General features: G+C 36.2%; 1 protein-coding gene across 7 annotated transcripts in view; it reads left to right on the top strand.

Annotated features, from left to right (window-relative positions):
- GPC5 (glypican 5) overlaps positions 1–26266 on the top strand; it is a 1333521-nt gene that overhangs the window by 463302 nt on the left and 843953 nt on the right. The window contains exon 7 of one of the 7 annotated variants that reach the window (XM_073894401.1): positions 22994–23112. The exons of the other annotated variants lie outside the window; for them this stretch is intronic. Within the exon in view, the coding sequence (XP_073750502.1) occupies positions 22994–23023 (30 nt within the window). The 3' untranslated portion in view covers positions 23024–23112. Of the gene's footprint in view, positions 1–22993; positions 23113–26266 lie in introns of those variants that run through there. 7 annotated transcript variants of the gene reach the window in all.

The following is a 26266-nucleotide window of genomic DNA, read 5'->3' as shown; positions in this document are numbered from 1 at the left end:
ATGTATGTTATGTGTACACATGCATATCCAAGTATTCTCAACCAGTTCTCAGTTACTAAACTGTTAAGCTGAATGGAATGATCGTTCTCATGTATTAAGAAACATGTTAACCTGATAAATGGACTGTCTTAGTAAGAAGAATGACAAAAACTTGCTTGTTCCTAATACTTCCCATCGTGCGTCAGCTACTCTCCTTCTTATGATGTCCTCCACTAAACTGGTCTCCAAGCATCTTTTCCACTCAGAGACTCTAGTGGATATTGTTGTTGTGAATGACTTTGATAAGCCTTTATTCTACGTATTTTTACCCTAATGTAATTTTCAGATGATGGTCCCATGGGATCAAGCAGAAGGAATTACATGGAGAATCTCTAAATGACTCCATAGAGTAAAGAAAGAAAAGTTGTTTGGAAGGGTATCAGGTTGATAAGGTGTCCCTCTCTTAACCCAGTGGCCATGAATCATGTTTCTGTAACAGAGGTCCAGAGTGTGACAAGTTCTAAAAGTTTGCTTGTTTGTTTGTTTTGGCAGCCAGCAATTGGCCACATTGATGTTTCAGGGTTACAGTCGATGCTCGGGAGGTGGTGCAAATGCAGGACAGGAGACAGTTGTGCTCCAGGCTGTAAAACGAAGCCAGAGTAGAAGTTCCAGTAGTTGAGAATATGAGGAAGACAGCCTGTGGTAGCAGGCACCCAGGGGATCCAGAAATCTCTTCCTAGCCCCTACAGCCCTGAACTTTCAGAAATCTACCCCTGTTCTCCTTTACTAAAATATCCTTCATGGTCACAACAATATCAAAAATGAATTTAGAAAGACAGTAAACATAATCTAGATGAAAGGACTTTATAGCCACAGCGTTCTTGGGATTAAGGAGCACAGAAGAGGGATGCCAAGAGGACCAGTGGTGAGAACTAACATAGTGTTAACCAATTTCTTAAAGTTCCACTACAGAGAAATAGTAACATTTCACAGATTGTCTTCTCAACACCAATTTCACAAATGTAACTATTTTTGAAATTTTTCCTCTTCGTCCTTTTTCATGACAGTGAAGTCCAGAGGAGGACAGAGGAGCTGGAATTCGACTTCCAGGTTCACCACTCTCTCAGTCCCATTCTGAAGGGTCCGGACTCCTTTTGGAGTTCAGTCGGCTTCAGATTTTTTTCTGAAGGCTCTGGCAATCTCTACTTATATCTCATTGCCTCCAAACTCAGTACTCTGACTCACCTGGACTTTTTAAAATTTTAGTGGACTGCATGGGCTATTATTTTAATAATAATGATACAGTGAATAATTTCAAATTTTATTCTTAAATAACTATGAATTTTGTTTCATTGACTTTTCTAAAATGTCTATAAGAATGTAGAAATTTCAAGTCAAATGGACTTTAAAGTAGGGGGAAAAGAAAACCCATAGTATGCATATGTCTTTTAAAGAACAGAAATGTAACATTTGCTTTTAAAATGAATATACTTTCTGTCCTTCTAGAGTTTTGGCTGGATGGTCTGCTGCACTGCAGGGAGTCTACCCACCACAGTCTTCGTTTTCTTTTTTTGTTTTTCCCGAGGATTTCAAAATTAAAATTGACATCGATCCACCAATTCATTCTTTTCTCTTTATTGGATGAGTGCACGTAGTTGCTTTATCTAGATCTTACTTTTCAACATAAACCTTCAGCAGAATCTCTCATGTTTTATTGCTGAGTAAGCAGATGTGACTTTCATTTTTTCCTTTTCATTGAACAGTTACCTCATTTGAAATTTTTCACTTGATTTAATTTAACTTTTTTTTGATGGTAGATGCATCTGCTGCTACCTGTGTTTGGTTGTCATTTTAATGAGTTGCTAGAAGCTGTGTCCACAAGAGTCGTGCATTTTCCTGCTTTCCTACTCTTCCTTTATTCTTTATTTTACCTATATTTATTTTCAAGAAATGGAATTGGTATATTATCATAGATTTGCTTTTTGCCTCTCCCAGATTTTCTTCCATAAGTAATTTCATTTATACTTTTGGAAACATTTTGTGATTTAATTTTATATAAAACATCAAAACTCCTTTAGAAATTTTTCAGTTTTTCCGAATGCATGCTGGCATAGGTTATTTAATAGTTATTACAAAATGATCTTTGGGGCAATAAAATTCGATATATAAGGACAAGTCCCAAATGTAATTTAAAAGTGATGAACTAGTCTTTAATGGCCTAGAATTAATGTGCATTTATCATTTTAATCTTCATAAAATTTCAAGAAGACTATGTATTCACGATTAGTTAACATAATTTTAAGCCCCAGTGCAAAATGAAAATGTAGGATCTCTTTATTCAAAAGTTAGTAGGGGCTCCAAAGAGATCCTACAGTAACAGGTGTGCGGGCCTTTCTAAGCAGATCGGATGCCCATGAGGCCGGCCCTGTATGTATTTTTTTAGGCTCATCATTTAGTTTGCAAGCAAATCTTTAAATTGAGAAAACCAACACTGAAGGACATTTTTACCAGAATGTTTTAAAAGTTATATAATATCAGAACTGTAGAAATGAGATATAAAAAAGATCACATATCCAACCTAAATTCAAACAATGGAATGCTTTTCTTTTTTTCTTCAAATTTTTATTTAAATTCTGGTTAGTTAAATACAGTGCAATATCTATTGGTTTCAGGAGTAGAATTCAGTGACTCATCACTTCTATGCAATACCCAGTGTTCAGCACGATAAGTGCCCTCCTTAATACCGATCACCATCTAGCCCATCCCCCATCCACCTCCCTCCATCAACCCTCAGTTTGTTCTCTATCTTTAAGAGTCTCTTATGGTTTGTTTCCCCCTCTTATTCCCCCCCTCCCATATGTTCATCTGTATTGTTTCTTAAATTCCACATATGAGTGAAATCATATGGTATTTGTCTTTCTCTCACTGACTTATTTCGCTTAACATAATACACTGTAGCTCCATCCATGTTGTTGCAAATGGCAAGATTTCATTCTTTTTGTTGGCTGAGTAATATGCCGTTGTGTATATGTACCATATCTTTTTTATCCATTCATCAGTCAATGGATATTTAGGCTCTCTCCATAGTTTGGCTATTGTTGATAATGCTGTTACGAACACTGGGGTCCATGTACCCCTTTGAATCTGTATTGTTTTATCCTTTGGGTAAATACTTAGAAGTACAACCATTGGATCATAGGATAGTTCTATTTTTAACTCTTTGAGGAACCTCCATACTGTTTTCCAGAGTGGCTGCACCAGTTTGCATTTTTACCAACAGTGCAAGAGGGTTCCCCCTTTCTCCACATCCTTGCCAAATCTGTTGTTTCCTGTGTTGTTAATTTTAGCCATTCTGACAAGTATGAGGTAGTACCTCATTGTGGTTTTGATTTGTATTTCCCTGATGAAGAATGATGTTGAGCATCTTTTCATGTATCTTTTAGCCATCTGGATGTCCTTGTTGGAAAAGTGTCTATTTGTGTCTTCTGCCCATTTCTTAACTGGATTATTTGTTTTTTGGATGTTGAGTTTGATGAGTTCTTTATAGATTTTAGATACTAACCCTTTATCAGGTGTGTCATTTGCAAATATCTTCTCCCATTCCATAGGCTGCCTTTCAGTTGATTGTTTTCTTTGCTGTGCAGAAGCTTTTTATCTTGATGAAGTCCCAATAGTTCATTTTTGCTTTTGTTTCCCTTGCCTCTGGCAACATATCTAGTGAGAAGTTGCTATGGCTGAGGTCAAAGAGGTTGCTAGCTGCCTGTGTTCTCCTCTACGATTTTGATGGTTTCCTGTCTCACATTTAGGTGTTTCATCCATTTTGAATTTATTTTTGCCTATAGTATAAGAAAGCGGTCCAGTTTTGTTCTTCTGTATGTTGCTGTCCAGTTTTCCCAACACCATTTGTTGAAGAGACCATCTTTTTTCCACTGGGTAATTCTTTCCTGCAAAGCATGGAATTCTTTCATAACTCTCTGATACAACTTGCTTTTAGGACCTAATATCCTACTTATGGGTCCATTTTTGAATGACCCTAGACAGCATATCTATCTTATTTTAGCCTAAAATCTAACTTCTGTGAATTCTAACTACTGTCCCAAGTTCTGCCCTAATGAACAATTCAGATAACTATATTTTCTATTCTTTTAGGTGGAACCATATGGAATTGTCAATATTGAGCCTTTTTTGACCTATACAAATGGTGATCTTATGTGTTTCCACCTAAGACGTAGCAGCTCATTAAATATGTGAAGGCAAGGGACCATACAGCCACCATCCCCCATTACCAAACTTATATACATGCCCTTTCCAAAAACCCTAACAGTTCCTGTCTTCCTCAAACTAATCATTCTTTGACTCTTCATCATTATTAATATAAGAAACTTTTCAAACCCTTTACCATGTCGGTTGAGTGACTCTAACAATTAGGTTTATTAACTTTCCTCTTACAGTTTGGCATTCTTTCTTGAAAAGAGTGCTCCAAATGTTGACTAAGCACTCCTTTTGATAATGTCCCATCTTCCGTTTTTAACCTATTTTCTCCCGTTATTTTTTTTCGTTCAAAATATAACCTCTTCTGTGGGGAATGCTAGTTCTTCCCACTTCTGCGATCTGAGAGGCATTCTTTCAGTGGGCTCTCACAAACCTATTCGATAGAGTGAGCAATAAACTCAGTACTATCAGTATAATGATTACAGTGGGGAGTTCTGTTAGGCTCATATATAAACATCAAAAAGCAAATCAGTAAAAGAAAATTCTATTACAGACCCTGGTCTAAATCTGTGACTTTCTGATGATTTCCACAGAGACTAAAATAACATTGATCTAATGGAGAGCACTAGATTTCTCAAACTTTTATCTGCTAAACATTTCCATCAACAAGTTTTCTCTGGAAGTCTAACATGAAAAACCCTAGCTGACATGGAGCTGTTCTCTGCACTTGAGCTCTATATTAATCCCACTGTGTTGGCCTGACCACTCCCCGCCCCCCCCCCCACACACAGAAAAAAAAAGACCAAAACAAAACCCATTAAATCTGAATTTTCAGCAGCTTAACTGAATCAAAGTTTATTTGTTGTGCCTATAAAGTCCAGCCTTGGTCAGGGTACCCTCTTCCATCTGTAAACTCTTGTCTTCTAACACAAAACCTTGAGGTACATAAGGCAGAAGAAGAGAGAACGTAAGAATGAGGCAGGGACTTTTTCCGGCCTCAGCCCCGAGGTGGCACAAGTCACTTCAACTCATGTCACTTGGTCAGACATTTTTACATGATCCCAACATAACTGGAAGTCCCTGAAATATCTGGAAGTGCACGAATATTTGCTGAGCATGAAATGTATGTTACAGACTCTCCTGCTTTCTCAGATGCCTCCTGACTCTTCTCCATGGGAACTCCTGATACTCCTCATAGCATGATATAAAAGCACTGATCTCAGGGGGATGATGTCCCTAAGCTTCAAGCAATTCTTCATGAAATATTATTCTCCAATACCAAATTTTCCATAAAAAATCAGCTGTAAAGAATCCAATGTTTTATTTTCTGGAAGGGATTGAAATACAAAGATTTTGTGTATCAACAAAAGGACAGTTGGACAGTTGTATGCCTTTGATAGACTGCCTAGTGTGAGGTAAGGACTATGTTCTTTTTTTAAAAAAAAAATTGCATCTCTCAAGGAAATGACTGAATGGACAACAGCCTCGGGAAGTATGAACATACCCAAGATTTCCCTCTGAAATATTTCTGGGTCTTCAAAAAAAGTGAAACAATTTCTGGGTCTTTTCTAATGAGGGAGTGTGTCCAGAAAATTTAAGACCTCAAGAGCAAAGACAGTGCCCTATTCAGCTTTCGCTCTTTCAAATACTGTCCTGAACTTGACTCCTGCTGGGTTTTAAATTAAGTTTGGTTGACATGAAACAAAATCTTCAGCTGCCTGGTAGAAAGTTCCCAAGGTCCTTTTCTTCTGAATCTTATTCTCTCTTCGACATTTCCAATTTTTATTACAGATACCACAGTCATTTGGGCTTAACATTTTGGAGTTTCTCTTGGGTCTTGCATATTCTTTTGTCTTTCAAATAATCATATGCCAAGGATTGTTGCCTCTGATTCATGCCTTTCTCTCAATTTTATTTCTGCAAATTAAGTCATTCACATATTAACTCACCAGGGATCTATTATAATGGCCTCCTAGCATCCAAACTCTCCTCTTCCAATTGATAGTTCTGCCAGAATTGTGTCCTCTTAAAGCAGACTTTAGACCACATTTCTCTAAGTAGGTTCCCATAACACCCATCTACTAAGATGCTGCATGCAGGGAAATAGATATAGAAGAGTGTATTTAGTAAATAACTATAAAATCTAGGTTAAATAAAGTTGAGTAGAGTTTGCTTTTTGCTATTGCTATGTTAATATATATTAGAAATTTCTAAAAAAGCTTTGCATATGCAAAATTCCTCTAACATGTTAAACAAAAGAATCTTTTATGAGAGGTATTCTTTCAGAATTACCACTGGCCAAACTTTCAGGGATTCCTCATTATTGATGGAATCATATTCAGGCTTAGAGGATTTTTCTCGTCTGTTCTCGCATCATTTCTTCACAGGTACTTTTTGCTCAGACCTGTTTGCGTTAATCAACTTGTGAATTTTTCTATTCCACATCTTGGATCTTACTGTTGGTTTTGCGTGGTATCTCTTGCAACCCACTTCACAGTGTCTCTTTTGAAAATCTGAAACTCATTTATCATGAATAAGTCCTCCTCTTCTCTGCTGAGATTTACTGAAATTTCCTGGTCCTTACATATCATAGTCAGAAGTTATCTCTACACAGAGGATTTCCATGTAAGGATGAAAGAGTTCTCCTTCAGTGGAATATTTACTGTGTACCCAACAAATTACTAGGTATTTACATGTACTATTTTATTTAATCATCTCATCTATTCAATAAAGAAATATTAATCAACCCACTGTGTAGATTGTAAAGTACTAAGATATATGCAGTTAATGTCATATGTGTGCAGATTTTCTCAACTCTTACCTAGGGAAGCTGCAATTTAAAGAAAACATAAATACCTCCAAAACTTCCTTGAGTTGCTTACGCTATATTCCATATCATTTGGTTTTTATTTCTTTTGTAATGTTTTATGTGCTCTACCATGTATCACAGTAATTATAGCTAGAAGCCATTCCCATTATACAGCAAGCTGTAGGAAAACAGACACTGTATCTCATTAGATGTATAACTATAATTGCATATTATATAGCTGGATACATATTAATTGGAATTTGATCAATTTGGTTATGTTAGCTGCCCTTGTGATGTTTTGTTTGCTTCTGAATGATGTACCATATTTTTCAATTGAAGTTCATGTTAAAATATCTCTGGGAATCAGATTATATTGTATTACCTGTTGTATATATGTCCTCCCAAATGCCTGTACTGGGCTTCCCATGGACTCTCTTCTTGACACTCTTGCTCTTAGATAAGCTTTAGGATTTCAAGTTTATGAAGGAATTTACTTTAAAAATAACAAAAAACACTTCATAGCCTATGTCAGTATACCAAAAAGTAGGAGATTTTCTAAGTCTGTACCAAGTGGACAAAATCAGACAGAGGTTATAAGAAAGGTCAACAGTAATCCAGAGGCAGAACTTTAAAAAGTTAATTGAAAGCATTTTTACATGTACCTTGCTCTGGGAGCAGAAGTTAAGTACCATAGAAATGGGTTAGGTATCAAGAAAGTCTCAAAAATTCTTTCTTTTGTAGGCTCAGGCATGACCCTGAGCAGTTATGCATTGCAGATTGCTCTCTAAATTATCATCTTGAGAGTAATGTTTGCTTTTAACACATATTTTAATTTAACTGTATTCTGTGACTGATGTTGGCTGCCTCATAGTCACTGAAAATAGGGAGTGCTTCATTTTTATCTTAAAAAAACTGGATGTCTTCCAGGGTCAAACTTGGGATGTAAGTCTTATCTCAAAACAGACTAGATGGCAGCTGAAGAATTTATACTGACTCCTGGGCAAGCAGTGCCCTCTTTTTGGTCCATAAACACTAAGGGTGTCTAGAAGCGATTTAGATCATTAAGTAGGTGGTTGATCCTACTCACTCATCAGGAAGAATAAAGATCAAATGTTGAGAGTCCCCGTATTCTCTGGAGAGGCAAATGAAACCCAGATGTTCTCAACTCCTACAAGTTTTGGGATCACACCTTCAAGCTAATGGGACAGTATTCCACAACCCACCACTGTTGACCACAGATCTGTCAGGTTCTTGCCTTCAAACAATTTATGGAAATTTTGAGAAATATATCAGTGGATTAAATTCTGTTCTTCTTACAGCTTTTGACTTGTCACAGTGATCTTGGCAATATAAGAGTGCTTCATTCTGTAGGTCAACTTTTGCCATCTTAAATCAGACTTCTTTAGAATGTTACTGTCTTTGTGTCTTTGTCCCAAGTAAAACCATGGGCTTTTCTCTTAGTTCCTCAGAGCAGATTTAATTTCAGGCTCTAATATTGTTATTATGTTCTCCAGAGTTTACCTATACCCACAGGAATGCTTTAGATGATGTCTTCCAATTCCCATTCCCAAGATTTAAAGTATTTTCTATCACTCCCATCTAACATCATCCTCTTCTGTAGCTACAATAACCTGTACAAAAGCAGTTTTAAGCAACAAAATAATAGTTTAATAGTTACCTTTTCTGTTATTAGCCAGGGAGGCTTATCACCTCCCTGTCTCAAACCTTTTTATTTTAGATTTAGATAGTTATTTACTCTTCTTCATTCATAAGTCTCATTAATGTGTGTTTTTCCCAAAGAAACAGATTGTCACTTCTCCCCATCAGGTTCATTCATTTGTTCAAGAAAACAGTATGTTGAACTCTTTTTCTTTGACAAGGATTTTGGAAATTCGGTGTAGGAGGAATGATGACTATAAACCAAGTGATAACATGTATGATTGCAACTAGGTTATATATTATGAAGGAAGGGGATGTGGTACTATACGACTACCTAACTAACTGAGGAAGTCATCCTGGTCTGAAAGATAATTAGGGGTTTATTAGGCAAAAAAGTGGCACAGCAGAGAGTACCAAAATGCAGAAAAGGGAGAGGAAGAGAAAGAGAGAGCGAGACAGAGAGCCCAAGTGCATATAGTGTGTGATAAGAAATGTGAAACTATAAAAGACTGAAAGAAAAGCAGTGTGATCTGAGCTCCCAGTACATGGTGAGGAATGGGTTGGCTGATACTGGAAGTAGACAGGGGTAGGACCACACATGGCCTGGTAGTAGATGATAAATGGTTTATGTCTAGCAAAGAAGAATGAAAAGTCATACAGGGTTTTAAGTTGAGGCAACAAGAGAATTGGCTGTAAGACTGAGCATTGAGGAAGACACCCAACTTGTAATATGGCCAATTAGAGAAGGCTCGGCCTCTGCAAGGAGGCAGAAAGATCAACCAAAGATTCAGGTGAATTTAGATTTTCACTGCCAGAGAAAAACAAGGAACAAAAAAACGGTTTCATCTGTCTACTTATCAATCTATCTAAACAAATATTCATATCATGGTTACAATGTTCCATGTACTGTTCTAAATTCTTTACAATTGTTATCTTACTTAATTTGAAATAGTATTCCCCCTATTTCCTACCCCTATCTCTACTTTCCTATGGCAACAGCTTTTAGTCATCTAGGTATAAAAGTTTTAGACATAATTGCAACTGTATTAAGTAGGATAAGCTAACTACTATTATAAACAATATCCACATCTCTGTGGCTTATCATAATAAGTTTATGTCTCACTATAATATCTAGGAAGGCAGCTCATAGGGATTTTTTTTGAAGAGTCATTTAGGGATGCAGGCTTCTTCCATTACATGACTCCCCCCCCTTCTCTATGTTAATGGAGTTCCCTCCGTTCAGCTAGTGGGTAGGGAATGGGCAAACTTAATCACACAAGAGGTTTTAATGGGATCAGCTTGGAAGTCACCTATAGCAATTCTTCCCATTTCCCATTAACCAAAACTCAACAACATCGTCACTTAACTGCAAGGGAGGCTGGGAAAAGTTGTTTCACTATGTGTCTAGGAGGGGAAAAATTAGTTTTAATGACCACAAAGTATTATTTCTGCCACAGAAATCTAGCCAAAGTTAAAAAACCTTGTAACAAAAGTATGTTTATTTGTTTTTATTTTTCTTAAACCGTGCAGTCTTATTACAGAAATCGGTTCATCACATAAGGGGATGCACCCAGCATGTTCCATTGTCTAGAGAAAATAGAAAACAAACACTTATCTCATTACTTTAGGACTTTCTTTGCTCCAGAATCTCAAATAATACCATAGATGCCTCTCCTGCAGTTGGCTCAGGTTTCTTAGAAATGAGACAGAAGGGAACACATTTAAGTCAGGGAAGTCAATTTATTTGGAAGTCTGCATGCTGTCCTTATGGGACCTGGGGAGCCATCTACTCAGCAGCCTGGGGATGAATTCCATTGCAGCTTTGACATTTTCCAAGCCAGTAGTCCATTCTACCCTGGGTACCATCAGGACTGTCAAAATTATGCAAATTCAACCACTGGAAGCAAAAGCATCTTCTATACTGCTGATAACTTATCTGCTAAGCACAGTAGTGGAGAACTGCACCACACAGTGTTTCATTAAGCAGATGTGAATGCATTCTGGCTCATTCATTGCTGGCTTATTCATTTTACCCAGATGTATCTACAACAGAAGCAACACAATACATCTTATCTTCCCTAAACTAAATTACAAATTTTTGGTTATCCCTGCTTCTCCATGAATATGACACTTAGCAAACTCAGACAGTTGGGTCAATAATCATGTGACAACCACATCAAGTAAAGGTTCTCGATTGGTTTGAGAGTCCCTCTTTCTCCTAAGTTATTTTTGTTCAAATATCTTTACTCTGATTAACATAAGCACACTTTGTATGATGGGAGAGAAAAAGTAGTACAACTATTTTTTTTTTCAAAATGGTAAAAATATTTTTTAAAATAAAGATCTATTTTTATGTGAAGTTTGTTATTAGATTTAGCTCTGTTTCTACAGAAGAGCAAGTTCAGAAAGGGACAAGCAAGTTAAAATGTATGGCACAATGTTGAAATCCTCACAGGTAAATGCCTTCATATTGATTTTTTGTATGGGTTTGAAGATCTGTCATGAAGATCTATTGACTTACGTGGCTTATGATGGAGATTACAGATACTTTTTCCAGATTGTATTTCTCCACACAAGGTTTTACAAAAATATAGCTGGACTTGTTTTGAAAGATACTTTAGGAGAGAAAAAGTGTATTTTCCAAGACTTGATATACAGAAACAGTGGGTTCAGTTCCTGACTTTAGTTCTAAATTGTATGTAGGTTTGTTTAGACTGAACAAGAGAAACACGTGTAAGTGGAAGTTAGAAAGATAAATCTGGGGGCATGGATGGATAGCCAATACTTGAAAGACCTAGGGGATTGTGATATCTAGGCAAACCCCAGAGTCTAAGCACCTTCCATTCTTCTACAGTATGAGGGGATGAAGATACTACAGTACTTAGCCATAATCCAATTCCATTATATTAGCTGGATATCTGATACTTATTTGGGGTTATTTTATGAAATAAGAATTCTTGAGACCACTTTGAAATACAGTGGGAATCTCTGGAAACATCTGGAGCAAGCTCAGTCTGGATTATCAGCAGCCCAGAGCTCAGGGATCTGTACTAAGTGCCTTATAGCTAAGAATTCTAGTGATTGTTGCCAGTTTACAAAATAGGGGTCATGGCCATTGCCTCCTGGTCAATATTAAAGGAGTATTGTGTACATAGAAGGTACAGGAATGGAAAATAAAAATTAAAGCATCTCAATTCTTTTTTTTAAGAAAGGCACTTAATCCTTCCATAGTATAGTTTATCTATTTATAGAATACTTGCTTCTTCATTCCTTCAGTTTTCTATAAACAATTGACTACTGTAAACATGTAAAATGTTCAAATAAAATTTAAGTAATTTAATATTGCTATACATTGACCAAAAATTATATAAATACCTTTGCAATGAAAGTTTCCAGTTTTTTAAATAACAATGAAAAAGAATATTACTCTACTCAGCTTTCAATTTATTATAAATACACAAAAACATAGTGCCTGTAGCAGTTGAACTCTGAATTTTTTAAATGACTATCATCATTACTTAGATGTCACAACATTTTAGGAGTTAAATAAAAATGCAACTATTAGAAAGACCCCTGATTTTTGTCCTTGCCTTTCTGGTAATGCTTATCAATAAATATTTCTGTAATTGTTCATGATAGAAACTTAGAAACTTGCTTCAAGCAATAAAAATGGAAAAATTTTATTTTAGTGGAGAAACCTGGTAGATACCACTTTAATTGAACAAGGTTAATTTTTATTAACCTTTTATTTTATTTAATTTTTATTTTAATTCCAGGATAGTTAACATGGAGTGTTATGTTGGTTTCAGGTATATGATAGAGTGATTCAGTAACTCAATAATTCTCTACATCATTATTATTCCAATACAAAAAGTTAGAACAAAAGAAATTCTATTAAGAAATGCTGCTATCTTATACAGAAGAAATTTCTCTGTGTTCATCTTTTATGCAGACTGCCTTGTTATGGGATTATGTCTACATATCACTGGCCATGATTCTGACAGTGAATTAAGAATTGACAGCATTTATGGACTGGAAGCTATCTCAGAAGTAACTTCTTTTAACTCTCTACATATGGGTGCCTGGGTGGCTCAGTGAGTTAAGCGTCTGCCTTTAACTCTGGTCATGATCCCAGGGTCCTGGGATCGGGTCCCACATCAGGCTCCCTGCTCAGTGGGGAGTCTGCCAGACACCACTGCACATCTTACCAATATTAACTATTTTCATTCCCTAAGCACACCTTTGAGTTAGCTACTTTTCATTGTGCCTGGCATAGAGTCATTCATGTTAATTATTTTTAGCACAGGTTTAGGCAGGTAACCAACCTTATTGGATTTCCATTTTTAAAAGTTTGCTCTGGGATTTTAAAGGCTCCAATGGTTTGAAGGGAAGTGAGATTAGAGACGGAGGTTCTTTCAGAGACCCCAGCAGAAGAGACCACTGGTGTATGAGGGTATCAACCAGGGCTTTGTCACTGGAGCTGAAATGGAAGTTAATGGAGATACGGCTGACAGGAATTAATGATTTATGGGACACAGGAAATAAGGAAGCCTGAAATGCTCCACCTCTGAAATCAGAAATTCTCAACCTCTCTTTTCTCCTTACAACCTTTCACCCACTGGTTCTACTGCATCTAATTTTTGGCTCTTTTTAAACCTCTCATCCCTAAGGTTTATACGGCCTTATATTATTACCTTATCCATTCAGCCTAGATGCCATTGTCTGCCATTCATCCATTGTTGGCAACATTTCTACTCCACTATCCTGTTGTTTCCTACCTGACAAACCCTTCTGGGTTAGTGCAGCTCTCTAAACCTGTGCTCCTAGGAAGTCCTGGAGAACACCAGGAAGCCACGCAAATTGGAGCAGATACAGATGTTTGCATCCCATCTCTTTTTCTCTGTCCTTTCGGTGAGAACACTAAGTGAGCCCCTCTTCTTCTCTGGGGCCAAGAGAATACTGCACTGGCCTTATGCATTAACTGTTTTTTGCCATCAATATTTTCCTATACAGGGCTTTTTTTTTTTTTTTTCCCTTTTTGGACATATTAAAGTTCTCTCTAAGCCCTAATGCAATCTTCCCTCAGCTCTTTATTTCCCATCAATTTTGAGCCTGTCTCTATCTTCCCCTTCCAGCCAAGCTGCTGAATCTTGGTTATGCTATTTTTTCTCAAGATTATGTCCTAGGTCCTCTCTCTTCTCAGTCTCTTTGGCACTTCTGGACAACATTCTCCTCCCTGTGGCCTCCCAGGGGGATTGAAAGCTTTACAGGTCTACGCTGGTGCCTCAGAAGTACAAGTGTGGCCACAATAGAATTCTCACATGAGCTCCAATGTTAGTGTGTGGGGAGAGATTGTGTTTTGTCCAGGTTTCTGTCTAGTGTCCGGTGCCTGGCTCAGTGTGGGAACTTGATATACATTTCCTGAATCTCTTGAGTAAAGAAAATAAATAAATTTCAGTGCTAAAGCCCAAGAGTCATATTCATTTGCAATTTGATTGACAACAGATGTGATTTGCATGCATATTTTCTAGAACATCTCCTTGGTAAAGCAAGGCAAAGTTATAATCTTAATATCTTGTTTAGGTATGTTTTCAACTTCCTCTTTCCTATGAGGATTGATTTCATTATGTACCTGACTTTTTAAAGCACCCTTTCTACCCAGAATACTGTGACTATTCTAAAATTTGGTCTCTACCTTTAATTTCAAAATAGACTTAATTCTTCTATATCTTTACTTGCTACCTCTCCAGTCATAGTCATTTTATCATTTAACCTGGTGCAAACAGTCCATCAGGTTTCTAACAAGAGAACAATGACACAAAAAATAGAAATCTATACCAAGAACAGGTCCTATATCAACCCTTTCTGATTAATTCTCCCTTTCTTTTCAATGTCTAACTCATCCTGATTGAATCAATCAAAAAGCTATTACTTTCATACTTGGAAGTGTTGCTTTCAAAATCAATAAAAACAGTGCATTTTTAATATACAATATATTACATAAGTGAAAATTCCCATTTACTTGAGGTGGAAATTTATGAAAAAAATGTAGGGTTGTTGGAAATCTTATTGGCTATATATAATATATATATACGTATATATATTATATATACGTATATATATGTATATATATATACGTATATATATACACACATATATATGTATATATATATTATATATATTCATCACAGCCTGTGTATTTCATTTAAGATTTTCATCACTATTAACTTTATGTATATCGTATGTGCATAATATATGATTTAAAAGAAACAATGGGTTGCTTTATGGTGAATTGTTGCTCACATCTTATGCATCTGAATTGTAGGCACAGAATGAGTCAGAATCTTCTGTAGAGCTCTGGCTACAATAGCTAATTCTGTATTGAAAACTTACATGAGCCATCCAAAGATGTGTGTGAAGTTCTTGAAAACAGCTAGCTGCATCATGATAAATAAGCATATCCTTCACTAGTAAGTAATAAATAGAAGCTCTGGCTTCTATTTGAGAATGATTAATTGGATTATACATCTGTACTTAGGAATATCTACTTTCTGATATGCTTCAATCACCATTCATCTGTATTTCTGTAGTAATTACGTATGTTTGTAGTAAAGACCATGACTAAAGTCAATTTATGCTTAAGATTCTTTTATCCCTTGTTATTTATTTCATTTGAAAATATGTAACCTGTTATGAGATTATATAATCATTTATAAAACAGAGTACTTGCTTAACAGAATACCTCAGTATCAGATTATGTCAGTAAAATGAGCATTATATTGTATAATGCAATTTATTATTTTGGTATGTACTGTATTATTGTCTTATAACTTTTATTATTGGTCATCTCATGAACTTTCTGTATTCTTTCTTTGAATGTGATGACATTCATGGAAGAAAAGTTTTTAGATCATCAGAAGTTGACAGTTTTCAACAGAGTGTGTGTGCTTAGTGTAAGAAAGAATTGAATTTGGTATATGGGTGATGAATGAAGTTTTACTGAGTGATGGATAACTGCTCATTCTGTTAATGGCATTCCATCTATCAGCTACTTTTAATATGGTTGATCACACGATGTTGCTGACTCAATTTTTGTGGATTAACTGAGGTGAAAGTGATACCTGTTTGAAGTTTCCCTAATACAAAATTTCTCCTCTTGGGAGTAGGATGGATTATATTATCTGTCGAGATGCTTTTCCGTGTGAGTTCTTTACCATCAACTTTCTTGTTCCCTCAACCATATCTCTTCTGTATTAGATGAAATAGAGCTTTATATTGTTAAATGATTTTTCCATGTCATGGAAAATTTATGTCTTCTAATCTGCATTTATTCCTACAAGTTACAAGTGGGAAATAACTTAAAAAAAAAAATAAGGTGGTTTCCTGGTTCTCTGTGGCAGAGTAAGCTCCCTATAGTCCATCCTTCACATTGATTTCAACTAAAATCTTGAAAATACAATAAACAACAAACTGAGGCCTCTGAAAAATAAACAGAAGTAGGAGGATTATGAAATGCAGTCAACATTTGGAGAGGCAGCCTATACTGTTGTTTCTTACTGTTTTTCTCTCAGAACAAAACAAAATCAACAACAACAAAACACTCAGAAAATAGATATTATGAGGGAAACAATAAAACAGTAAAAAACAGGTTGGAGTTATCAGAAAAAGAATAAAAAAGAATTAAATTTAAATGACCAAATTTTAAAAAGGAATAAAACATAACCAAGGAACAAGATACTGTATAGTTTCATAATTCATTTGTTTGCATTTGTTGTGTTTGTATTTATTGACTCTTCTTTAAAAAATTTTTGGATCTCTCTTTTGGCATATTTCTTCTAAGTATTATTAAATTGAGTATTGCTTTCTAATATTATTAGAAAATATTTTAAAAATAAATGATCATTTATTTTTGTTGATAGGGCAGATACATTTTTCTAGTCATTAGTTTTACAATTTTACCTGTATCTTAAATTTCCCCCATTACTCTTAAGACAATATCTAATAGCTCTTCACTATGAATGACAATAAAATTAGACTAGATGCTATTTCTTAATTTCTCTACTACTGCACTATTCAATTTTTGTAACTGGATATTTATTAATACTTTATTTTGTACTGTTTAATATGCTTATATTATTATGAGTGAATTGTGAACTTTAAAAATACTGAGTTATTCTCAGCTGTAATATATGAGACAACCAGGGAGCTAATTCTGTCTACGTGCTTGTTGGGGCATAGGCTCTTTCTCTCTTTGTCTCTCCACCCCGCCCCCCAATTTTTGAAGTTGGATCATTTGTACATTGTCAGAATTGACAACAAAATGTGTTTTTACATTTTCCACACCATTTTCGCCTTAAATTTACAGATGAGGGCCTCTCCTAAGGATGAATATTTCTCCTAAGCAGCGCTAGGTTGACTGAAGTTTGTTCTCCAGCTAGTTCCTCAAGAAGATTGTTGGGGAGTAGAAAATTTTTATTTACCCTTCAGCATTCTTTTGGCTGATCTAAGAATTAAATTGACACGAGACAGATTAACAGGTGAAAATCAAATTTAATTACATGTATATGGGGAATCCACATAAACCTGAGTTTCCCAAGATGGGAAAATGAGGTACATATGTCATTCTGGACTAAGGGGCAGAGGATAGGGGTCTGGGTCTTCAAAGGGAAGAAAGGCAACTCATTGGAAGAATGGAAAGAATACATGTCTGGTAAACAAGTGTTTGCTGGGCAGTGCAGAAATGATGGGATGTAGAGGACTTTGATCAAATAGGTCTTGCTAAATTCCTTCCTGTCTACCACAGCTAATTCATGTGTTACTGAAATTATGTACGGTGATAGTTCCCTTTTTGGAACAGGTCCTCTATCTAAATACTTTTTGGCAACTAGCAGGGAGGAGAAAAAGAAAAACTTGAGTCTTCTGTGTCGTAAAATTAATCAGCTGGAAATAATCTACATGCCAAAGAGATACATTTTAGGGTAGCAAATTTTGTTACCCTACAAGATTTTATTCTAAACAATGTTCCCTGACTTTATGGGTGATCATAACTGTAAGCTTTATTAATTGATGATTATCTTGGGAAGATAAAGATAAAGCAATTGGCTTTTTTCTCTTCTTGATTAACTTGGAGATAGTTCCTCCCATATTCTGGTATCAACTTTTTGTGTGGAAAACTCTGATATCCCATTGATTTTCCTTTCTTATAAGTGGCCTTTGTATTAAACTTCCCAAATAATGCTTCCTTATTCATGAAAGTCCAGTTACTATACAAGGATTTATCTTGGAGTTGAACATTCTAATAATATAAATATATGTGCCTATATGGTCTATCTTGGCCCAACATAGACAATTTTTTAATTGCTTTATCTTCTATATTTCTGTTTCATTGGAAGGATGGAGAGGATTCATTTTGGTTTTTTTCTCTCACCATTTTTCTTTATGATTTTTACTTTGGGGTCCCATCTTTCTTTTTTTCTTTGTAATTTAGTTTTTTTCTAAAATGATTTCATCGATAATCCTATTTCTTCCATGAATCCTACTAGTTTCAGTTTCACTCACTGGCTATCTCTTCCCCAAGTTCTTGTATTTCACTTCATCGGTCTTTATATGTTTTAAATTGTTAAAATTTATGTTGCCATGTATGAATGTTCTTTGGATTTTTCATCTGTTTTATAGTAATATGTTTCTGATGATTAAGAGAGTTGATACGTTCTTTTAAAATCTTTGATCTTATAATATTTTTCATGGATGCTGAGCAAATTCCTTTGTTATTCCTCATATAGGAATGTTGAATTTCCTTGACTAGCTAATAGCAGAAGTTTCTTGCAGAAAGTGGGAAACAAGTTATGGAATTTGTGCAAGCACGGTGGCCCAAGGGTTCTCTCATTGTTTGCTATAGTGATAAACTGTTGCCTTGTGTTTGGGGCTATTATAGAGCTGCTGCTGTTCTAATTCCTGGAACCCAAACTGGTTTGGAACGGTTTCCATTTATAGGCTTATCTTCTTCTGTTTTCTGCTGCCCTGCCACGAGTGTACAAACTTATTATTCCCCCTCCCCCTGCCAAGAATGATTCACTCAGTGTTAGCAGTTATATTTTTATGTGTTTTCTGAGATTTTTCCATTGAGCGTTTTGCTCAGTATTCTCTCTCCACTTCTCTGAGGACTCCTGTCTTCTTAGCTCTTAACTCTGCTACAGCATTTTTATAAACACTGATTGGGACCTTCTCTGGGTTCATAGATTTGCTTGTGGATTTCTAGTGATCTACTACTGCTAGGTCCCTCATCCTTTTAGTTGTTTCTTCTGACTTACCCTAGGCTGCTTCTTACTCAGTTCAGAATTGTTTGCGACAGCATGGTGCTTGATTTGTTGGAATGAAGGGTCTTTCTTTGTCTCATGCTCTTGTTGAAAATAATGTGTATAGTTTTTATTTTTGTTTTTTTCCTTCTTGTTTCTAGGAGAAGTAAGATGATTTAGAACTAAGGTGCTACTGGGCGCCTGGGTGGCTCAGTTGGTTCGCGACTGCCTTCAGCTCAGGTCATGATCCCAGGGTCCCAGGATCGAGCCCCACATCGGGCTCCCTGCTCCGCGGGAGGCCTGCTTCTCCCTCCCCCAGCCCCCGCTTGTGTTCCCTCTCTCGCTGTCCCTCTCTCTCTGTCAAATAAATAAATAAAATCTTTAAAAAAAAAATAGACCTAAGGTGCTACTGTGGAAATATAAAAATCTTTGCACATCTTTAAATGATAGAAATACTTAAATGTACCGTTACTCCATATGTATCTACATCTACCTCTTTTCAGAAAATTTAGTTTGTTTTAGGTTTTATTCTTTTACATGATGACATATGAAATACAATTTCAATAAAAAATAATAAATTAAAAATAATCTACACTCTTACGGGGAAGTACTGAAGCCCGATATCTTCAGAAGATTTTTGGGGGGAGGTTCCTCATTTCTGAGTACTTCCCTGTATTATATAGTTGACTGCATTACCTGCATAGGTGCAAAATTATCCCTGGCCCCTCAGATATTACATGTTACGTAGCAGGCTCGGTAAGTCTAGTGAATGGACAGCAGATGTCACTGTTGAATGAAATGAGCCATTCATTCTACTAATCCCATCCTTTCTGTTCTGGAAGTGCCTTTCCAGGGTCCAAATCCTGGGGTTTACTGATAAAGAGAAAAAAAAAAGTTAAAATTAAACTCAGAACCCTGAGTCAGTTTCACAACTTGGCTTGGCACCTTAGGGCATGGGATGTAAGCCAGCTTTGCAATTAACTGAACTTCGTTTGAAATTAAAGCACACTTTCCAGAGTTTACTCTTGCATAGTGGAAAATGATTTGTGATGTTAGAATTCTGAATTCTTGGGGCACCTGGGTGGCTCAGATGGTTAAGTGTCTGCCTTCAGCTCAGGTCATGATCCCAGGGTCCTGGGATCGAGCCCTGCATCGGGCTCCTGGCTCAGCAGGAAGTCTGCTTCTCCTTCTGCCTCTGCCTCTCCCCCTGCTCATGCTCACTCTCTCTTTCTCTCTATTTCTGTGTCTCAAATGAATAAATAAAATCTTAAAAAAAAAAAAAAGAATCCTGAATTCTTGTGTCTTACTTTGTGCAATTTTTCCCCATTTTTTTTTCAACATGTACCTGCAGGTTTAACTCCAGGGGCATTCCATCTGTTCACACAGCGCTTTTCAAACTGATGTGACATTGGGATTCATGACACACAGAAGAGCTATTTAGTATTAAAATGTAGAATTGAGCAAAGTCAGATTATTTTATTCTAATATATCTATCTCCTGAAATTCTCCTCCTAGTACCTTTTACTATATAATGTTATATTTTGCAGGCACCCATATTTCAATCCTTATTCACACTGAGGATTCAAATCTGGATAATTTCATTTTTCAGATAGCGTTCATTCTTTGTAAGAAAAGAGAAAATAACAGCATTTCCTGAATGTTTCTAAGGTATCTTAGTACTTACTTGTCTTTTTGCAATGGCCACCTGCTGACTTTTTGAGTAAGTTCTTACTTTTTCAATCAGAAATTCTTCCGGGCTATACCTTATGTCCAACTAAGACACTGTTGCTAATTAATTGAGTTTGTTTTTTCTCTTCAACTATTTTAATTTTGTTTCACCATCCCTTCATAGAAGAAACACCAGTCAAAGTAGCGTGACATCTTCATCTTAATTTTGTCAGTTCTTAAGTGGGAAACTTGTGTAGTTCTTGCTGCCTAATGTGCCAGTATAGTGCTTGAGAGAGTGATCTAGAAAAAGTGCCATGTGAGACACAGTCTGTGTTCAGGGAACACTGCAGTGGAAATTATTGAATGAATTTCTATCACTATTTACTTTGATCCCAGTTCTGCATTTATATTTTGCTCATTGGGAATGGGATATGGAGGGTAGCGTCTTCTCTATCCCCCACAGCACTGAGCGCAATGCTTGGCCAAGAGTAGAAAGTCAATAGTTACTGAACTAGTGAAAGAATGATTGAGGTTTTATTAAATACTTGTGTTGCTTATTCATAATATGAAACAAACGAGTAGAATTTGAAAAAGAAAGTGATAGTGATTAATTGAAATATTAGGGTACAGATTTACTCAGTCATCCATTGAGTGAATTTTCACTGGGCACCTACTATTTGCTGAGCACTCTTCAGGGTGGAGGGTATGTCGATGAATCCCTCCCTCGTGGACCTCTCACCGTCTAACTTGGGAAAGGCTCTGGTGACTACATTTGTGGTTTTGGTCTTTTCTTAAAAATATAAAAAACAATCAACTGAAGTAGTTCTCCAAAATAGGTCACCTTTGTAATATTAAAAATACCCCAGAAATTCTTAAAATGTATTTTACGTAACAAAATCAATCCAATTTTAATAGTATAACCATTTTATTCACTTACAATTTCTCTCTGGTGGTTGGGTTTTGGCAGACATGATGTGATAGGTATTATACGTGGACCCATATTGCAACAAAGTGGGTTATAATGGAGCTCTAACTTGTAAATACTAACAAACCGAGATGCTGCAAAGTCAAAGTGAATTATCCATGCTATGGCACATATGCAATTTTAGTATGCCTTGTTAGTATACATGTCAGCTATATTTTGGTTTTCCCTCTTTATACAGTTATTACCATCCAGGAGAGACATATGGTGTGTCAACAGTATAGCTTATTAAGGTGTTTGAGGAAGAAATATTAAGAATGTTCACCAGATGGTGTTTAGCTCCATAAGAGTGCAAATGATTACCTGGTAGTTGCTACTGTCTCCTCTCCTTGATATTCATATATAACTTATAGTACTTGTGGAAACAACATTTTTAAAACACCAACGTCTTATCTTTGAAGAGCTCTCTGTATGTTACTGTACATTTGTTTGGTGTTAACTGACTACTGCTATTATCTCCAACTGTAAAACTACCCATTTAAAGTATAAAGAAAAGGCACCTGTCTCCATGTGTTTCCAGAATCCTAATTAAACAGAAATCTGATGCCACCTCCCAGAGCTCCCATTCATGTGTGTGCATTCAAAAATGAATATTATAAATATTTTACTATTATAAAAATGGTTAATTCATAACTGTATAAAAATCAACAGGAAAGGAAAAACAAGAGGAAAGCAACAAATCTAAAATACAAAATCTACTTCAAGAAGTTACATGTAGGGGTGCCAGGGTGACTCAGTCAGTTGAGCATCCAGCTCTTGATTTCAGCTCAGGTCATGATCTCAGGGTCAAGAGATCGAGTCCCACATGGGGCTCTGCACTGGGTGTGGAGCCTAAAGATTCTCTCTCTCCCTCTGCCCCTCTCCTGTCTCTGCTCGCCCTCTCACGCTCTCTTGTTCTCTCTCCCTCAATCGAAAAGTTACACATAGGAAAGCTCAGTAAATGAGTTGTAAAAGAAAAAAGAAAATATCTGCTATGCTGTATGGTTTAAGAGGTAGCTTCATATAAAGCAGAAAGAGACCAAGGCTAATAACCTGCCAGGGTGTGTGGTAGGAGAAATTAACATGGATCAAATCAATAATACCCCCTTATGTGATGGTGGACAGCCAAAGAATAATAGAAAGCAAGAAAATGTTTTGCATAACCACTTAAGCTGTTAGATTTCTGAACGTGGGAAAGCCAGATGCCTTATGGCTAACTGCAGCTGGAAAAGTAACAAATCAGAGGTCAACCTAATGATAGTGTAAAATTAGTGCAACTGCTTCGTAGGCAGTATATGTTCTTTTTTGTGGAGGACAGAAAAAAGTTCTTGCTTGATTCTGTGATGAACACGTGCATTTTTTGCTGTACTAGATTCTTAAGTCATTATCAAAATTTCACTTTGTCTTCAGATAACAGGAACCCTTTGGTTCACCCGTTAGAGAATCTGATACCATGGGATATGGACTGAGCTACGGGAAGAGCCTTAGTTTAAATCATATGCGGAGGTGGAGTCACCTCGACTGAAAAGATGCCAGTGCTTCATCTGTCGGTATCAACATGAACAGCCTATCTAGAGAGAAGCGCGAAAGTTGGTCACAACAAATACAAAGTTGGGCCCCATTAATTTCATAGAGGTTGGGATCAGCCAATTCTAAAACTTACATGCTCTGCCACCGCAACTTTCATGCTCCATTTCCCCTCACACCAGTGACCTAGACCTGCTCCCTAATTACTAAAACTGCCACGCTTTTCCATGGATTCATGTCCTTACCGTGCCGTTCCATGAGCCTGGAGTGAAATTCTCTGCTTTAGTTATGCCAGCTAATGCATATTTGTGTTTCAGTTTCCAAACCAAATGACCCACCTCCAAGAAGTAGTTTGCAAATTCCAAAGAAAACGTGTTTGACAGCACTTGGTTGAGGATATGAGTGACGGGCAGAACAGATTGGATTCCAGTTCTCCAAATTACTCATTGTGTGACCTTGAACAAGTCACTAATATATGTGAGCCTGAATTTCCATTTGTATCAAATTAGAATAAGAATACTAAACTCACCGGGTTTTGGAAGGGTAAAATGAGATGATATTTGTAAAGTATGGCCAGTACAGTATCTGAATCCACAAAAGGTGATGCATTGTTTTATGGTACTGATGCCAATGAATAATTTTAGTGCTCGCTATATGCCAGATGTTCTTCTCAGGGAACTTTATGTGTAACAACTCATTTAGTAGTTACTGTTAGCATCTCTGTTGTAAAATATCTACACTGAAGAAGAGGGGGACTGGAAAACCTGCCCACTGTCCCATGTCAGAAAATGGCAGAGATAGAATTTGACCCAAGGGATGTGGCTTCAAAGCCCACACTTCCCTTCCTCCCTACCATGACTACTACTTGCCCTATTGTTACTCTTTCTCCTTCTAATCTGACTACTCACACACTGCTTCAGTGCTTATCACATTGCTTTATACTTTATTACCTTATCTGGATTGCCCTACAACTAGTTTAAGAGCTCCTTGAGGGTGATTTATTTACCTTTTCTGGCCATCTAGGATGCCTGGCCCATACTAAACACTCATTAAATATTTACTGAAGAATGAATTAACAAAGTCCAATAAATAGAACATTTTAAGAATTATAAATTAGCTGGAAGACTCTGTACTGATCTCTACTACTCTACAGACATGTTTTATATTTTGAAAATATAAATTATAAGAATTAGTAAAATTGACAAATTTTGTTTAGGTGTATATGTATACATATAGGTATACACACATTTTATATGTAAAGGCATATATGTATTTATGTATATATGGAAAGAGAGAGAGAGAGAAAGAGAAAACCTGTTTGTTCTGTCTTTTGATTGTGAATTCTAAATAGAAAATACCAACTAGTCTTCACTGTTAAGCAATATTCATGGCCTTATTCCTTTCAGCTCAATTTATTTGGTTTTGGCATGTCTGAAAGTTGTGTCAGAAGAAACAAGCCTCCTGACTACCTAAATGGGATTTTGGTGATATTTTTAAAGCATTAATAACAAACAAGCAGATGGTTCTTTCAGGTATTAATTTTCTGCCAACTAACCACATGTTTACAAACATTAAAGCAGCAGATATGTACATGCTTTGAACTCAGTCTCAGGCTCCTGTGTGTGTGTGTGTGTGTGTGTGTGTGTGTGTGTGTGTGTGTGTATCCTAAAGATATATAAAGATTTCTTTAGGATATATATATCTTTATATATATATCCTAAAGAAATCTTCACACAGGTACATAAGGGAACATGTAGCAGGACATTTATTGGAACATTTGTAACAAAGGGAACAAATGGAACAAAAATTGAAATGTTGGTTTTTGGTGGCAGAAATAGGAGGCAACCTAGATGTCTGTTGCTAGGGGAGTGGATGGGGAAAACCCAGCAGGTACACATCAAGAGATACTCTGCAACAGTTAGACACAACAAATTCAGTGCCTCCATAGCAACATGGGCACAATTTAAAGGTCTAGTGTTGATTGAGAAAAGTTAGAATGAATTCTAGAGCATAACACCATTTATAAGAATGAACAATACAGGTACAGAAATACACCTTTTGCAAATTTCGCCCCAAAAGATACAGATTAAACACATTAGAGTCTTAACTCTTAAGTGGAGGAGACAGAAAGGATTGACAGGAGGGAGGGTTTAAGGATAAATAGGAATAAATAAATAAAACAGAGAGAATAATGTTGATATGCCATAATCTGATCATTCTGAGCTCATTCACTACACCCGAGGAATGAAATTAAGTGAAACTAAATGGAATATGAATAATATAGTGCCTTCCTCATAAAAGAGGTGATGAGGATTAAATGAGTTAATACTTAAAAACACACTTCCAATACTCCCTGGCGCAGAAATACTCAATAATGTTCACTATTCACTCATGTATGTAACTTGCTTAGCTCCAAAAGGCATTTTGGTTGTGAAGCCAGGTATAAAAGAGTGCTCACTGGGAGACATATTTTAATCTTAAATTGCTTGTTTATCTATTTTACCATGATGTCAATAAAAAGTTAATGATTAAATATTTATAACTTTTCTGTTTCTTCTTACATCTTCATTTAACCAGTTCTTCTTTCCTTATAGCTATAAGAATTTCAGATACTTACATTAATTGTATATATCTTCAGATGAATTGAAAGAAGAAAAAGACACATTTGCTTAGAGCATAAGGGATTTTAGCCAACGTCGGTGAATCAAAGGGTTTTAATTCACAAGGGTGCAAATTCATTTAGGTCTGTCATATCCTACAAAGGAAAATCATCAACCAGAAAGGGGCAGTCAGGCATGATATTAAACAGCTGAATGTGTCAAAATAATCACTCTGTGGTTACGGAGTCCCATTCAGTACCTCTGAGCTTGAGCTGTTGGCCATTGTGTGGGATTTTCACCCTTCTTGATAAATTGACCTGTTTTTTTCTAATATAATTATCATGAGGTTTTCTCTGAAATGCAAATTTAAATTGAATAAGTCCACTGAGTTATAGTTCTTGAAATATTTTACTTAAATATTAAATAAATTCAATTTGTAAAGGAGATTTGGATATGGGGGAATGTAGGGGGGGTTTTGTTTTGTTTTTGTTTTTTTGCTGTTTATTGGTACAAGGTAGAATTGGACATACTTACTAAAGAATACCTAATTGCCTGA

The sequence above is a fragment of the Callorhinus ursinus genome, unplaced genomic scaffold (genome assembly GCF_003265705.2).
Source record: "Callorhinus ursinus isolate GAN/ISIS: 27379988/994484 unplaced genomic scaffold, GSC_fseal_2.0 scaffold7, whole genome shotgun sequence".
NCBI classification, from domain to species: domain Eukaryota; kingdom Metazoa; phylum Chordata; class Mammalia; order Carnivora; family Otariidae; genus Callorhinus; species Callorhinus ursinus.
Note: the sequence above shows the minus strand (reverse complement) of the source record. Positions and strands in the feature narration are given on the sequence as shown.